The sequence below is a fragment of the Physeter macrocephalus genome, chromosome 9 (genome assembly GCF_002837175.3).
Source record: "Physeter macrocephalus isolate SW-GA chromosome 9, ASM283717v5, whole genome shotgun sequence".
Taxonomy (NCBI): Eukaryota; Metazoa; Chordata; class Mammalia; order Artiodactyla; family Physeteridae; genus Physeter; species Physeter macrocephalus.
The window spans coordinates 58,012,543-58,029,840 of NC_041222.1; the positions used below are offsets into that span (position 1 = coordinate 58,012,543).

Consider the following 17,298-nt stretch of genomic DNA (forward strand, 5'->3'; position numbering starts at 1 on the left):
TATATTTGTGGATCAGGATTTTAATCACTTCTAAATATAAAAATATAAAAATATTTGATGTCCAGCATAACATGTTTGATGCCTTCATAAAGATCACCTCATAGTTCAATATTCTTAGTTTGGCTAAGCAACAACTTTCACCTTGCTATGTCTTTTAAAAAAATTTCAGTCTATATTTTAAATGTATTGTCTTATGCATAATATATTTATAATAAAACTTAAAATAGTTTGAAAAGTGCATTTTAATAAAATTTGCTTCCTTTGTGACCCTACATATTTTGACTTAACATGTTTAAAAGTATTATGCTAAGAAGGGGATCCATAGGTTTTACTAGGCTATTGAGGGTATACACGGGACAAAAAATGAGCAAGAACCCCTGTTTTTTTTTTAAAAACTGGATACTATTTATTTATTTATTTATTTATGTCTGTGTTGGTTCTTTGTTGCTGCGTGCAGGCTTTTCTCTAGTTGCAGCGAGCAGGGGCTACTCTTCGTTGTGGTGTGCAGGCTTCTTATTGCGGTGGCTTCTCTTGTTGCGGAGCATGGGCTCCAGGCACACGGGCTTCAGTAGTTGTGGCACGTGGGCTCAGTGGTTGTGGCTCGCAGCCTCTAGAGTGCAGGCTCAGTAGTTGTGGTGCACGGGCTTAGTTGCTCCGCGGCATGTGGGATCTTCCTGGACCAGGGTTCGAACCCGTGTCCCCTGCATTGGCAGGTGGATTCTTAACCACTGTGCCACCAGGGAAGTCCAAGAACCCCTGCTTTTGGTAATCATTCCCCTAAATACCATTTGTCTAAATCAAGATATGTTTTTGAGTAGTTCTATTATTGGGCATTTGTATCTATAGTATTATTTATAAATAACACTGATAGAAACAGGAGCTACTGATTCTTAATCAGTGTTATAGATCTCCTCTCCACATTGCCTAACGCAGTGCCTTCATGCATATGAGTTGCCCTATAGCTAGCTGTTTAATGAATGATTGAGGAAGACAGTATACAGTGCTTTTTAAAATAGTTTTGTTATTTCTGGAAAAGTGTTTATGCTTGGTATAAAAACTTCACACAGTATAGAAACCGGCACAGAAGAAATAAAAATCACCCAAAAGGCCATCCCCAATCATTCTTAGCACTTTAATGATTTCTACAAATCTCCCAGACATGTGTACCAACAGGTATACACACAAACACACCCAGTTTTATATGAGGGAGTCATACAATCATGCCTCATCATAATTTTTTTTCTACTCACTGGATAATAAATATCTTTCCATGTCAATAAGGTAGGTGTACATCATTAATTGTATTTGATCACATACTATTTCATTGCTTATATAGTTTACTCTGAAAATTCCCTGTTGATGGATATTGGCATTTTTTCATATTTTTTTTTACTATTTTAATTAATATTATAATAAACTATGCTGTAATTAACATTTTGTACATAAAATCATTTTATACTTGTGCAATTATTTCCTTTGCTAAACTCCTCAGAAATGAGTTTGCATATTTTACGTTTGGAAAGTATTGCCAGTCTGCCTTTTGTAAAAGTTGCTTTGCATTACCTCCTATGAACAGTACTGAGAGTTCTGGCTTTCTCATAATGCCTTTGGTATATGAAGCTTTAACACTCTTTTTTATTTTTGTCGATTTGAAAGGCAAAAGAAACTATATCCTTCCTTATTTGTAATTTTGACTGTTCGGTTGCATATCTTTTCATTTGTTCTACACCCATTCATATTCTTTTACAAATTATCTCATTATGTTCATATATGAGTGTGTGTTTGTTTCTTATAGAATTATAAGAACTCCTCATGTATCACACATATTAGCACTTTGCCATATAGTGTAAATAATTTTTCCAGTTTGTATTTTAATTTTGTTTGTGCATTTTTATATGATTAACATTATTAATCATTTACTTTATGGTTTTTCTTTTGGTGATTTATTTAGAAAGGCTAGCCTCACCTTCAGGTGGTGTTGCTCATATTTTGGTCTAGTATTTTTGATTTTTACGTTAAATCTTGGATTTTATCTGGAATTATTTTCAGAGAAGTAGTGAGGAAATTAATAATATTTATTTGTGTATGGATGACCAGCTAGCCCCAACACGTTTTAATTCTGTCATCTATCCTTTTACCTAGTGAATTAAGATATGCCATTTAGTATATATTTATTATACATACTTGGATCTATTTCCCATCTCTTCAGTCAATTCCATTAGTCTTCCTGTCTCTTCTGGTATCGGTATCATACTGCCCTTTTCATGAGTATTTCTTGAAGTTTTAAAATATGGTAAGACATTCTCTTATTACTTTTTGAAAATAGTATTTTGGGCTTTTTTTAAATAGTATTTTTAGTTTCATCTTTAGATAGAACACGGTTTTGAATCTTACCTTAATGATTGGCTCCCAAGTTTGAAAACTGATTCATATTTTCAAATTACAGCTCTTTGAAGACACAGGCATTTTTTTTGCTCAGAAGAGTGCTCTAAGATTGTGATGTGTTGGGGTCACTTGAAAGGAGTTATACATGAAAGGGATAATAGTGAAAGATGCTCCTGGAAAAGTAAGCAGGGACTGGATCATGTAGGACCGTATGAGCCATGTTTAAGGAGTTTGAAATTTATTCCCAGATCTGAAGAGACTCACTGAAGCTTAAGCAGGGGTTGTGACAAGATCCTACTTGTGTTGTAGAAGTCATTTTTTCTACTGTGGAGGATGGATTGAAGAGGGGAAATGACTGGAGAAGAGTAGGGAGACCCTTGTAAGAACATAGGTGAGACAATGCCATGATCACAGAAAAAATTGAATAGATGGTAGAAATGTGATGTGATTGGATGTGAGGGAGATGGCAAGAAAGATGGAGGTGTCAATGATGAGAAAACGTTCCCAACTATCTAGAACTGAGTCGAATTTTAATGCCGTTAACATTACTCGTGATTAACATTTCTAACGTTATTATTACCATTAAGCATTATTATTATAGTCATGACTCACATTATTATTAAATTAAATAATGACATATTTACATACATATTAATTAAATAATTACTCACTATTCCCTTTTTTTCATTAAAGGCGTGTTTCTCAACCTGAGTGTGAGGATTCCATTTTAATAAGAAAACACATTGTAGACTGCTCTTCCCACACGATAGTTGTATTTTTAGCAGCAGTAGACTTCTGCAATGTTTTGAAGGACTTTTAATTTTATTACTCACAACATCATAAGCATATATTATTCATGCTACATATTTTTTTAGGGCTAAATAAAAGTCAAATGGCAATACTGCAGTTGAAAGTGGTGGAACTCTTATAATAACTTTTCAACCTCCCCTCCCCCCTACCTCAAGATCTATAATTCACAGGTTTAGAACTACTGGTCAAAACAATTCTCTGTGAATTTGTTTTGAAGATTTTAACCTTAGATGTGCAATATTGCCCCTTCTATTGGAAAAGATAGTTGCAGAACATAGAGTCCTCGTCTTTCTTGAAAGACATGCTATTAGATAGGGGAAAAGTGATTAACAAATGTATTTAGCATAAACAAGAATTTGTTAAATGTAACAAGCATTTTAACTAGTCTAGACAAGTTTAGACATGAGGAATTTTAGTGACATTTTAACAATCAAGCATTTTAACTAGTCTAGACAAGTTTAGACATGAGGAATTTTAGTGACATTTTTTTCTCTTCTGTATCATTATACAAATAATTCTATAACTATGTCACTAGAGGATTTTTTTGTTTCTTCATTTATTTAATATTAAATTAATTGTACTCTATTCCGTATAATGTGAAGTACCTCGTAAAAATACTTCTTATTCATCAAAGCATAAAATTATTTAATGCTCTTTCTGTAATTCATTGAGAGTAGCAGTCAGTAACTTAGAGTGTATGCCTCTTTCCCACTTGTTAAAAATTCAGAGGAATGCCTTATGGAATTATATTGCCACTTAATTTCACCTCTCAGAGTGGTTAGTGTCTACGCAACACATTGCTGTGATATAGTAAAAAACCACTATTCATTAAAATTTAATTATAGTTGATTTTTGCTTCTAAAGGCTCTTTATTTGTGAAAACTTTATTATTTTTGTATTCCTGAAAATTTCCTAGGACAATGAGCTTTTATCTAGCTTCTGTGAGATGTTTTTTTCTGACATAGAAAACCACTGATGGATCACCTTCTCAGTCAGTGCTGCTCTTCAGTGTTGAACCATGTGTTCTTAGAATTATGGAACATTTTTCTCTTGGATAAAACTGGCCAAATATGCTTTTTGTGCTTTTGATATAAAGACAAGATTTAAACTAACTCTCAACAGCAGAGGTTCTTGAAATGTAGAATGAATGGTATACTACAGAATTTAAAGAGTCTCTCCGCGTTCGTCATTTTACACGGGTAGTATCGTAACACAAGTAATGACAGATTAAGACCTGCCTAGCAGAGGGAAAACTAAATTACACGACTTTTATTAAGGCATAAATAAACCTATTAACCATTATTTGGAATACCAGTTAGTAGAAAGAACACTTACAATTTTATTTATCAACATTAAATACAATTATTAATTACAGACCTGATGAATCTAGCAGTAAGCAGGCCATGTTGGATATGCTGGGACCTTAAGTCCGTTATATGAGAGGGATGATTACCAAAATCCTACGGGGAAATGAGTAATTGTAGTTGTAAAATTTTAATTGCCTTGGAATAAGGCAAGTTATATTTTCTTGTCTGAGCATATAAATAGTGTGACATTAAGGTAGTAATCTTCAGTAGTTGTAAATAGAAAATGAATTTGTTAGGTTTTAAAACAAAGAAAGGAGTGATGATGATTTTTTAGTATCATAGTGTTCAGTATGAATGACATACTGTAAATACATGCAGATTTTCTTTAGATACATTATTTAGTAGGTGGGCTATTTCTTACATAGTGAAAGTTGATATAGGCGGGGACTTCTTGAATGGATTACTACAGGTGGATGGGAATGATATAACTGAGAAAATATTTTCATTGTGTTGTGACTGGCAGTGTTGTGAAATGAACAAGAGACAATTCTTATTTTTCTGTGCTTTTTTTCTTTTTCTTTGAAGATCCAAATTCCAGAATTTGTGGACATTTGCTTATAGGAACAGCCAAGAATTCTTTTGCAAAACTCATGGATAAAATTAATCTGGCAATGGACAGTATACCTTGGCACAGCAACAGGAGCATTACATATGTGGAAAAAGATTCCCTGGTTCAGAGGCTGGCCCGTGGACTTCATAAAGTAAACACACTGGCCTTGAAATACGGTCTACATGGCCATGTGCCCATTTTGGTATGTAGGCAATTTCATTAAATAGGGATTTTAGGACTTGTAAATTTAATTCCGAATCAAATTTATTTGTAGTTTATATTAGTTGTACACGAGTGTAGGTAGATTTCTTTTAGATTTCATGTAATAGTTTAATATGATAAATAAAAGAACTTCCAAATAAGTGTCCATAATATCAAAATACAAAAGTTCTGGCATGAGTTCTGAACTAACTCTTCTGTACGAGTATACTGCAACAGAATTGTGTGAGACATAAACAATTATCTTTTCTGTTTTCTAGCCATCTAGATTATTTCTTTTCTTCATTTGTTCATTTTTCATTTCATATAAGGCAAATTATTGGTCACATTAAAAAACAAAGCTTTCACTTTAAGTTTTAGTAAGAGCTGGTATTGTTTTCTGTATAACCTAAGTTACATTTAATTTGGTAAAATGACCATTGCTATGGACTTACTAGTAAATCTGAAGTGACTTTTTGTAAAATTGCTCTTATTTGACAATAGAAAAGCACAGCATTATTACAGAAGCAAATATTTGGATTTACACAAAGACTGCACACAGCAGAAGTGGAGCGCCGCTCACTACGCTTAGAGGTCACAGAACTGAAACGAAATGTGAATGAACTGAAGAAGGAGCTTGACAAAGCCCAGGGTCTTCAGATGCTGTTAAATGAATTTAAGCAGTCAGTAAGTATATATGATTTAAAAACTATGGCTTTGGTGAGCTCTTCTCTGATGTAAAATATGTATTATATACATATAATATGTATGTAAAATATCACAGGGCAAATATGTATGTTTGTTTTCCTTAACTTTTTATTATGTTTCCTTTTTCAAATAATCAAATCCCATTAATAGAATTTCTTTTTCTTTAGAAAACTTCCCTTCTAAAATTCCCCAACAGTAACGTATTATACATTTCAAATTTGCTAAGAGACTAGAACTTAAATGTTCTCACCACAAAAAAAGAAGTAATAATTATGTGACTTGATAGAGTTAGCTAGGGCTGCAGTGGTAATTGTTTTGCAAGTTAGAAGTGTATCAAATGAATACATTGTACATCTTAAACTTAAGCAGTGTTGTGTGTCAATTAAATAAAAAGCACCAGCATCATTAAAACCATCTCAAAAAACATTGAGAAAAAAGATTTATTCCAGATGCTTAAAGGAGTACTGATTGTGTCAGCAGAGCTTATAGCCCTGTTAAAATGTATACTGTGACTGAAAGTATAGAAAATGATTAAGCTGTAGTTAGGATGGTTAACTGCTATGGCAAATAAACTTTGGTTGAGTAACTGGCTCACAGCAAGAGCAAAAAACGTGTTCCAAGAAATGTTTAGTGTGAATTTCTTCCATTGAAGTGTAGAAATAAAAATAGGATTAATTGAAATAATAATTGAAGGAATGATGTATGTAATTTTTATATTTGACATCCAATTATGTACTATAAAGTTATAAAGTGATGATTTCTAACATTTAATGATCATATTAAACATGTATCAGGCACTGGCCCTAAGCACTTTAAGGTGTTGATTCATTTAGTCCTCTCATATCAATAATAATTCAATAATATTATTATCCATGGTTTTTTTTTTTAACAGATGAGGAATGTAGGGCACAGAACAGCTAAGTAACTTGCCGAAAGTCACACCGTTAGTATATGGAAATGACAGGATTTGAACCTCGGTATTCTGACTCCAAAACGCAAACTTTTAACCACTTCACTAAAGTGGTTAATGTTCATATCCAGCTATGTTAATAAAGGATCGTTTTACTAAAAACAGAATAGATGGGAAAATGATGTTATTTTCCTCTTTAAAAATCAGGGAGTGTGCCTGCAACCATTATCTTTCATTTATTTCAGGCAAAGTATACAGGAGGCAAACAAAATAGGTTCTTATAGTTCATCTAAAATTGTAACATAAAGGGATATATCCTGCCCACCAAAAGTGATTTAGTATCTGCACTGTTTTGGAATATCATGTTCATCTACTGACAGGTGTTCTTTAATAGCTAACTCCCACGATCATCTACTGGCAGTTCTTTAATAGCTAACTCCCATGATCTTTTTATTGTGTTTCGTTTATTAGCTCCATACAACTGCTTTCACACACTATCTCTTTCTTATTCTGCATTGCTATACTTGTTTGACCCTATTTAGTCACAGAAGAGTGAACAGAATTTTGCCAGTCTCTGGGAGGGATATATGGACAAGAGAAAGGCTAACATTAGCTAAGTTTTTAGGTAAAGGAGAAATTTTGGAAGAGTGGGAAGAAGTCCTGCAAAATGATGGGGATCTTCATTTATAGAGGCCAAGTGGATTGCAAAGAACAGAATGTTCTGATGGCAAGGAGTGGTCATTTAAAACAGCATAACAAGTAAAAGGTAGAAGAAGTACAAAAATACTTGTTCACAAGACCCAGAGAAGTGCTGTGCCATTAGCGAATAGAGGGATGTTAAAAAGTTGACACCTCAAATTCTTTTCAACAATGGGAAAGTTATCAGTCTTAAATAGATTTATATACACTTAGTGTGATTAAGAGACCTGCATGGTTTCCTTTAGTTTTCCACATATACTTCTCAGGTTACCTACCATTTGTGAAACATTTCTGTTCTTTGTACCTCAAGATCAAGGTGTCTCTTGCCATTTGTTGTAACTAATTTTTAAGAGTTTTACACAGGAGATAATACAAGTATGTCCTGTCCTGGATTCCATACCCCTTAAGAGATGGCCCCTCTGTAGAACTGTCAGTTCTTCCAGAGCGGATACAGTCATGATATTGTAAAAGTTGTGCAGAGTTTTATTGGCAGGTGTTTATATATGAATAGATATTCTTTTATTCAGCAAATACCTACTGAGAAGCTACTGAATACCAGGCACTCCTCTGTGTGATGAGTGAGCAAGCTGAAGGAGGTCTCTGCCCTGTGGAGCTCACATCCTTAAATGTGTGGTTGGCGGAAGGGTGCGTACAGGCAATAAAAAAGTGAACAACTATCTGAGGTGAATTTAGATAATGATAATGGCTGTGAAGAAAATACAAGAAGATGGCAATGGTGGTAGTGGGAGTGAGAGAGGTATGGTGTGGTAAGGACTCTCCAAGGAGAGGGTAGTTTGACCAGGGAAACCTGAATGGTAACATACACTGAACACAGACTTTCAGGTGATCCTTTAAAAACATTTGGACTTGTTAAAAGCTTTAATTCCCACATCGTTATCTTTATAAAAAGTGCTCATGTATCAAGATTTAAACCAAGTGTTATAGATTTACTTAGAAAATGAATGTTTCCTGAGATTTTATTTGACTAAAAATTATAACTTTGGGAGTATAGCTGTTGTGCTTTAAAAATCGGAGTGATGTGGGACTTCCCTGGTGGTCCAGTGGTTAAGACTCCATGCTTCTACTACAGGGGGCATGGGTTTGATCCCTGGTTGGGGAACTGCATGTTGCATGGCACGGCCAAAAAAAAAAAAAATCAGAGTGATGTCTTTTATCTTGACTTAGGAAATTAAGAAAAATGAATTGTACTTTTGTCATATATCAGATATTTAGAAATGTTTGTATTATACTCTTTATGTTAGCAAATAGAGTTCTGAAGATTAAATGATACAGCAATGCAGTTAGCTTATAATTAGAATTTTTTTGCTTTGTTCAGAAATTGATCACCCATGAGAAGTTTGAAAGTGCATGTGAAGAACTGAATAATGCATTACTACGGGAACAGCAGGCTCAAATGCTGTTGAATGAGCAGGCACAGCAACTACAGGAGTTGAATTATAGGCTTGAATTACATTCCAGTGAGGAAGCTGACAAAAACCAAACTCTTGGAGAAGCTGTTAAGGTAGGAAAACATCCCTTGCATAAGGGTTTATTTCTTCCAGGTGTGGGTCTTTGAGGGAATCATGTACATCTCTTGAACAGGGAAGAGATCCCAAGATATGAAATTTTATTCTGTAAGAACTTATAAGGATGGGACTTCCCTGGTGGCGCAGTGGTTAAGAATCAACCTGCCAATGCAGGGGACCACGGGTTCGAGCCCTGGTCCGGGAAGATTCCACATGCCGCGGAGCAACTAAGCCCGTGAGCCACAACTACTGAGCCCACGTGCGACAACTACTGAATCCTGTGAGCCTAGAGCCCATGCTCCACAACAAGAGAAGCCACCGCGATGAGAAGCCCGTGCACCACAACGAAGAGTAGCCCCCGCTCGCTGCACCTAGAGAGAGCCTGCGCGCAGCAACACAGACCCAGTGCAGCCAAAAAATAAATAAATAAATAAATAAATAAATAAATAAATTTATTTAAAAAAAAAAAAAGAACTTATAAGGATGCAGTGGAACATGGTTCTGGGACCTCAATTCCAAGCTTGATTCACATGTATTGAAAATGTAGAAGTAGGCTTTGCCTGTTGGAAACCAAGTAGAGATTTTTCCAGTAATAATTTTATTCTTTGTTTCACTTATCTTCATTTCTTCCTGTCCTTAGTTCTTTTCTTTTTCTTGTTTTATGCCCTCCAAACATTGAATATCCACATGTCTTTTGGATGTTAAAGGTTTTGGGTCTAGGTCTCTGATTCTTATATTAAGTGTGGGTTTGAGGAGGAGGGGGATTTGGTTAGAAAGTGTTGGTCTCCCTGTCATTTATTTGTGGGAAAGGTGTTTAGAAGGGAAAAAAGAAGTTACAATAAAATAATTGTCATTTAGAAAACTTCATTAATGGATTTAGGACTATAATATCTTTTGGAAATGTTGGCTATAAAATGTAATAGAGTTATAGATTATGATTATAGTATGTGTAAAATTTTTACTAGTGAGGTTATACACACTGGAATGGAACAATGAATTCCAGGAAAACCAACATGGTGTAACACAGCCTATATAGTAGGTATCATGTATCATACCTAATACAGTAAACAACTCAGAGTTGGTATATACTTTATTATAAAAATAATATATATTTATTCAATACTAATACAAATGCTAATAATAAAAGTCAAAATTTGTCGAGGGCTTCCTGTTTGCCAAGCACTGTGCTAAATACTTTCTAAATACTTATCTCATATAATCCTCACACAAACTCTATGGGATTATTCTCATTTCATAGAAGAGAAAACTGAGATACAGAGAGGCACATAACTTGCACAACCATTAGTAAGTTACAAACCTAGGGAATCAGATTTTATATCTGCCTTCCTAATCACGACATTATATTACTGATGGACAGCATACATAGGCCAAGCTCTGTGCTGCGGTCTCTACATGAATTGTTTTGTTTCATTCTTAAACTACCCCTATGAAATTGGTAGTATTATTGTTCTCACTCTTTTCAATGAAATTGAGAGAGTTCAGTGGACTTGCTCAGGGTCTCCTCTCCTGTAAATGTTGAAACCGAGATTTAATTTTTTAAAAAATGTATTAAAAATCATTAACCGAAGTTCTTAGGTTAATTAGGTAGATTTAGATTTATTTCAGTTTCCTTTTCTTTATTATTTTTTTCTTTTTTGCTATTATAAGTAATTCTAAGATAAGCAGCCCTGTAGCTAAATTTTATACACATATTGCAATTAGTTCCTAAGGATTAATTCCTAGGTAAAGAATTACTAGGTCTATAGCACATATTTTTTTTTTTTTTTAGCACGTTTTAAAGCGTAAATACTATCAACTGGCCTACAGCAGATTTTTACATTCTCTCCTAAAATGCATGAGAATTTCACTTTTTACCCAAGCTGGCTATTACTATTAAAAATTTTTTTTGCCAATTTGATCAATATATCATTGTTACTTGAATTTTATTTCTTTGATTGCTAGTCAGGTTGATCATTTTTATAATTATATTGGTCACTGGACAACATTTTTATGCTTCATGTCCCATTAAGATAAAGTAATTAGCCATGCTTTGAAAAAGCATTTAACTCATATTGGAGTCTTTTCTTTTTGAAATAGCTTGTAGTTGAGTTTAGGTATAGTATCTATCAGCAGATAAAAAAGCTGTTCATATTAATTTCTTTAAAATGTCAGTAGCTTAAATATTGTTGTCAGGAGTGGAGAATTGTTTAATTACTATCTCTTAGTTAGAACTAGCAGGTGGTAATGTGAAAACGCTGTCTTGTGGGCAGCAGTGTGGTTCAGTGGAAAAAGCACTGGCCTTGGAACAAGTATTTTCAAATTCAAATCCCAGTACTGTCACTTGGGCAAATAACCTTTCTGAGCCTCAGTTTCCTCTTCTGCAAAATTAGGCATCATGATACTTAAAGCTACAGAATTTTTATGAGAATTAATTAAGATACTGTTTGAAAAGTAAGCATATGCTTGATGAATATTCTTTTGTGCTTTTCAATAATACTTAAACAAATAGTTTTTTTGTGTGTCCTGTATATAACTTGTTTTAAAAAATAAACTGTATTGCTGCTGCTTCTGTATAAAAACAAAATAAGATCAGGAATAGAAGATATGGAAAATACAGAAGAGAAAACAAGTTATTCATAACTTATCTAACAACACCACTGTTTACATTTTGGGGTTTTGGTAATCTCAGGTCAGTAGTGTCTAAGTAGAAACTAAGATGAAATTTTCTCTGGAAGGAAGCTTGCCTAATTACATTTCTTCAAGAGCTTCTGCAAACTAAACTCAACCAAGTAACCGGCCTGTGAATAAAGAGATACATTAATCTTATACTTAGCCACATTGCTAAACTTCTTTGTAAATTCTAATAATACTTTATCTGTACTTTCTAGGGTTTTCTATGTAGACCATCATATTATTTCTTCTATAGTACCAGTTTTGTTTCTCCTTTCCAAATCTTAATCCTTTAATTTACTTTCCCTTCCTTATTGTAATGGCTAGGATACAATGTTGAAGAGAAGTAGAGACAACAGCCATCCTTATCTTGTTCTCAATCTTAACAAGAATTTTTCTAACATTTCTCCATTAAGAAGGAAGTTTGGTATAGCTTGCTATAGATTGCTATAAGTTGATAATCCTTATCGGGTTAAGGGAGTTATCTTCCTAGATTATGCACAATTTAAAAAATCATAAACGGATGTTGGATATTATCAATACATTTTTATGTATCTACTGAGATAATCATATGATTTTTCTCTCTTATTCTGTTAGCAAGTTGAAATATATCAGGAATTGGCAAACTATGACCCATAGCCTGTGTTTATATGGCTTGTGAGCTGAGAATTGTTTTTACGTGTTTAAAGGATCATAAACAATGAAAAATCAAACAAAACCAAAGAAGAATAAGTGACAGACTGCATGTGGCATACAAAGGCTAAAATATTTCCTCTCTAAAGTTTGCTGACCCTTGAATTATTACATTATTAAGTATTCTAATGTTAAGCCAGCGTTGCATTCCTGAAATAAACCCAACTTGGTTGTGATGTCTTTTTAAAAAATACTTTGCTGTGCTCAGTTTTTAAATTTTTCACCTGTGGCTGTTAAATCTGTGTTCCTAATCGTAATCATCTTGTAATTTATCTCTCTCATACTGTCCTTGTCACTTTTTGGTGTCAAGGTTTTGCTATCATGAAAGGACTTCTCACTCCAAACATGTGGAGTAGAAACTGGGTAAAATATAACAAATGAATTGTGGGGTATATAGCCAAGCTTAAAACAAAGTGAGAAAAATGCTCATGTACTAGAAATAAAAAGGATATCTAAAAGCAAATGGTGAGAGGAGGTAAAGTCTACATGGCTCATTGGGGTGTGCAAATCTATTTGGAGGCTGAAGTTGATAATCATAACATTAGGGAAATCTAGGCTTCAAGCCCTATGGACTAGAAAAGAGCTGCCTGTGTGAACCTTAGGGTCTGGAAGGGCTGCCCTACTATGAAAATGTGGCCTAGAAAGCCCCTACCTACCAGCCACAGGGGATTTGATATTTACTCTGGATACGGAGTAGGAAAAAAGTCACAAAGAAATGGGAACCCCAGGCTGTGCTACACGTGGATGTAGGTTCTTAGTTTATGCTACTTTTATGTCCAAGGATTTAGCTGAGAAATTATCTTCAGAATGGTCCAATCCTTGTAGAACCAGCGTGACCTATTAGGGGTAAACTTGAAAATATTCAGTGAGGAATGCTTCTGTAGCTCACAGAACACACAAAATACTTTTATGCAAAATTCAATATTACAAAACATGTAAAGAAATGAGTTGCACATCAATTGAGAACATTTACATCTGAGGTGGTAGGAATACTTAAAGTACTGGCAGGTGCTTTAAAAGATACTTGAAGTGTTTTTTAAATGTTCTAATAAGGTATGGGTAGATATAAGCCAAGAAATGAAAATATAATCATTGAAATTAAAAACTCAATGAACGATTTGAACGTTGGGGAGACATTAGAGAAAAGATACTAGAGAATTGAAAGTTAGCTGAGGAAAAAATATATTAATACATGGCTCAGTGCATTTTGAAAAAGGTATACATATGTCTAAGTACCACCAGAGTCAAGACGTAGGACATTTTTTTTTTTAATCCCCCAAATTTTCCTTGTACTCCTTTCCACTCAATTCCTTTTTTTTTTTTATACTCTCCCTGCTCTATCCTGGCATCCACTTATTCAGTATCACTTTAGATTAGATTTGCTTTTACTAGGGTTTCACATAAATGGAATCAGACAATATGTACTATTTGTATCTGACTTCTTTCATTTGGGGTAGCATTTTTGAGATTCATCTATGTTGTTTCTTTATATTGTTGAATAGTATTCCATTATGTGGATATACAGTAATTTGTTTATCCATTCACCTGTTAATAGACATTTAGATGGTTTTCATTTAGGGCTATTATGAATAAAGCTGCTAAGAACATTCTTGTACAAAACCCTATGTAGACACATGTTTTGACTACTCTTGGGAAATACCTAGGAGTGGAAATTCTGGGTTGTATGGTAAGAGTACATTTAAAATTTTAAGAAATTGCCAAAGTCTTTTTCCAAAGGGGCTGCACGATTTTGCATTTCCAATAACAGTAGAATATGAGTTCCATCAGCTTCATATCCTGGCGAATACTTGACACTGTCAGTCTTTTTAAGTTTATCTGTTCTAGTGGGTGAGTAGTGGTATCATTTTGGTTTTATTTTGCATTTCACTGATGGCTAATGATGTTAAGCATCTTTTAGTATACTTATTAGTCATTCATATGTCTTCTTTGTGAAATATATGTTCCAGTCATTTGATATTTTAAACTTTGGGTTGTTTGTTTTCTTATTCCGTTGCAAGAATTCTTTCTATTTTCTGTGTACAAGTCTTCTGTTAGGTGTGTATTGAGAATATTATCTTCCATTATATGATTTGCCTTTTCATTTTCTTAACAATATCTTTCAAGTAGAAGAAGTTTTAAATTTTGAAGAGTTTTAAATGTTATGGTGCATTTTTATCTTTTACTTAAGAAATGTTTGCCTACTCTGATGCAGAAAGATTTTTGCCTATGTTTTCCTTTAGCAAATTTATTTTTTAAGCTTTTACCTTTAGGTCTGTGATTCGTTTTGAGTTAATTTTTATATATGGTTTGATGCAAGGGTTGAATAGATGTTGAGTTGTTCCAGTGCTACTTGTTGAAAAGATGATCCTTTCTCTCTTCAGTTACCGTTGCCCCTATATTGAAAATCACTGTGTGTGTTTACTTATTTACTTTTGGACTTTATTTCTGTTTCAGGCATCTGTATGTCTGTCTTTATGCTAATTCTATATTGTTTTATTTACTGTGCCTTTATAGGAAGTCTTATAGTTCATATCTTTGAGGTGCTGTAAGTTTTCCATGTTTTTTTTTTTTCAAAAATTGTTTTGGCAGTTTAAGTCCATTGAATTTCCATACAAATTTTAGAATAAGCTTGTCAGTTTTGTGTAAGACATCAAATTTATTGGTATGAAGTTGCTTATAATACTTCATTCTTACCCTTTCTTTTTTTTTTTGGCCACACTGCACGGCTTGTGGGATCTTAATTCCCCAATCAGGGATTGAACCTGCACCCTCAGCAGTGAAAGCACACAGTCCTAACCACTGGACTGCCAGGGAATTCTCTCATTATTATCCTTTTAATGTTTGTAGGATCTGTTGTGTTAATCCCTCATTTATTTCTAAACGGGTAATTTGTAATCTTTCTTTCTCTCTTTTTTTTCTCTAGTTAGGGGTTTATCAGTTTTGTTGTTCATTTCAAAGAACACATTTTGGCTTTGTTAACTTACACTATTGTTTGTTTTCTATGATACTTGTTTCTGTTCTTATTTTTATTATTTCCATTCTTCTCTATACTTTGGGTTAGTTTTTCTCTTCTTTTTCTAGCTATTAAGGGGTAAATTTATTAGGTCAGAGATCAGCGAAGTATCACCCAAGGTCAAATCTAGCCCACCATCTGTATATAAAGTTTTATTGGAGTGCTGCCATGCCCATTTATTTAGATATTGTCTATAGCTGCTTTTGTCTTACAGTCTTAGAGTTGCAACAGAGACCATATGGCCTGCAGTGCCTAAAATATTTACTACCTAGCCCTTTAGAGGTATTGAGTATTTTTCAGAACTTAAAAAAAAAAAAACTCTGCTATTGGCTAATTAGGTATTCCTCTTCATTATATTTTTTAGGTGTTGCTCTAGTGTTTATAATATGCTTCCTTCACCTAGCACAGTCTATCTTCAAATGATATTATACCACTTTATGTATAACATAAGAATCTTACAGCATTATACTTTCATTTCTCCTCTCCTTTTCTCTTCATTGTTGTTGTTATAGATTTTACTTTTACATGTTATAAATCTCTCAGTTCATTGTTATTATTTTTGCTTTAAATAGTAGATTTAAAAAAAAATAAATTTATTTATTTATTTATTTTTGGCTGCTTTGGGTCTTCGTTGCTGCACACGGGCTTTCTCTAGTTGTGGCGAGCGGGGGCTACTCTTTGTTGCGGTGTGTGGGCTTCTCATTGTGGTGGCTTCTCTTGTTGTGGAGCACAGGCTCTAGGCATGTGGGCTTCAGTAGTTGTGGCACACGGGCTTAGTTGCTGTGTGGCATGTGAGATCTTCCTGGACCAGGGCTCGACTCCATGTCCGCTGCATCAGCAGGCGGATTCTTAACCACTGCACCACCAGGGAAGTCCCTAAATAGTAGATTTTTAAAGAAATTAAAATAAGCAAACAATTGTCTTTCATCAATGCCCACATATTTACCATATTTGAACCATATTTCCTTTTTATGACTTATATTTTCATCTAGTATCATTTTCCTTCTGCTTCAAGAACTTCCTTTAGCATTTTGTGTAATACATGTCTTTATTTCTGGGAAGTATTCAATACTTTACCTTATGGGTAACCACACTCTGAGAACCACTGGTGTAAAGTTCTTGAGAAGAGCTGGGAAAGATAAGAGCCAGAGTACAAGTGGAAGGTTGGCTTTAGATAGGAGGGACACCTCCTTATTATATAGGTAGAAAAAGAGAGGGTTAGATGAGGGCAGTTATTAGTAAACTTTCTCACTGATGCTTCTTTCTTTGTGAAGGAGGCAAACTCATACGCCTTGAATAAGGAGGGAATTTGGAGGAGGAAGGCAGTTGGAGAATAGAGTAGATTTGAAATAGTCATTGTAGAGGGTAGGGAGACCAAGTCAACCATAGAAATATAACCAATGTGCCAGTAGAAATATAATTGGAGGGCCCCTTTGAGACTTATCATTATCGTTAAACAGTAAATATGAAAGGATATTTGTTTGGTATCAGAGAGACGGCTACCTGAATCAGTGCTTTTGGATGCAGAACAAGTTATGGGATAATAAGGTTCAGAGTTTGAGTATGGAATGGGGTTAAGTAGAGGCCATGAAGAGGCCAAGGAAATGGAGAGGTCATATTTTTAGATGTGTTGCCCATATTATCTTTCAGGTTACCCAGATTGATGGAGTAGGTATTGGAGTGAGACAAAAGCTATGAACCAGTTACATGTAGCTGAGAATGAGCAAAAACGTATTTTTAGTGAGTAGTATTTCCAATATATGTAATTG

At 34.2% G+C, this 17,298-nt stretch overlaps 1 protein-coding gene across 1 annotated transcript in view; it reads left to right on the forward strand.

Annotated features, from left to right (window-relative positions):
* CCDC171 (coiled-coil domain containing 171) overlaps positions 1–17,298 on the forward strand; it is a 341,681-nt gene that overhangs the window by 178,643 nt on the left and 145,740 nt on the right. Inside the window, exons 20-22 of the mRNA XM_028494006.2 lie at positions 5,088–5,314; positions 5,815–5,997; positions 8,964–9,149. Coding sequence (XP_028349807.1) covers positions 5,088–5,314; positions 5,815–5,997; positions 8,964–9,149 — 596 coding nt within the window. The remainder of the gene's footprint in view (positions 1–5,087; positions 5,315–5,814; positions 5,998–8,963; positions 9,150–17,298) is intronic.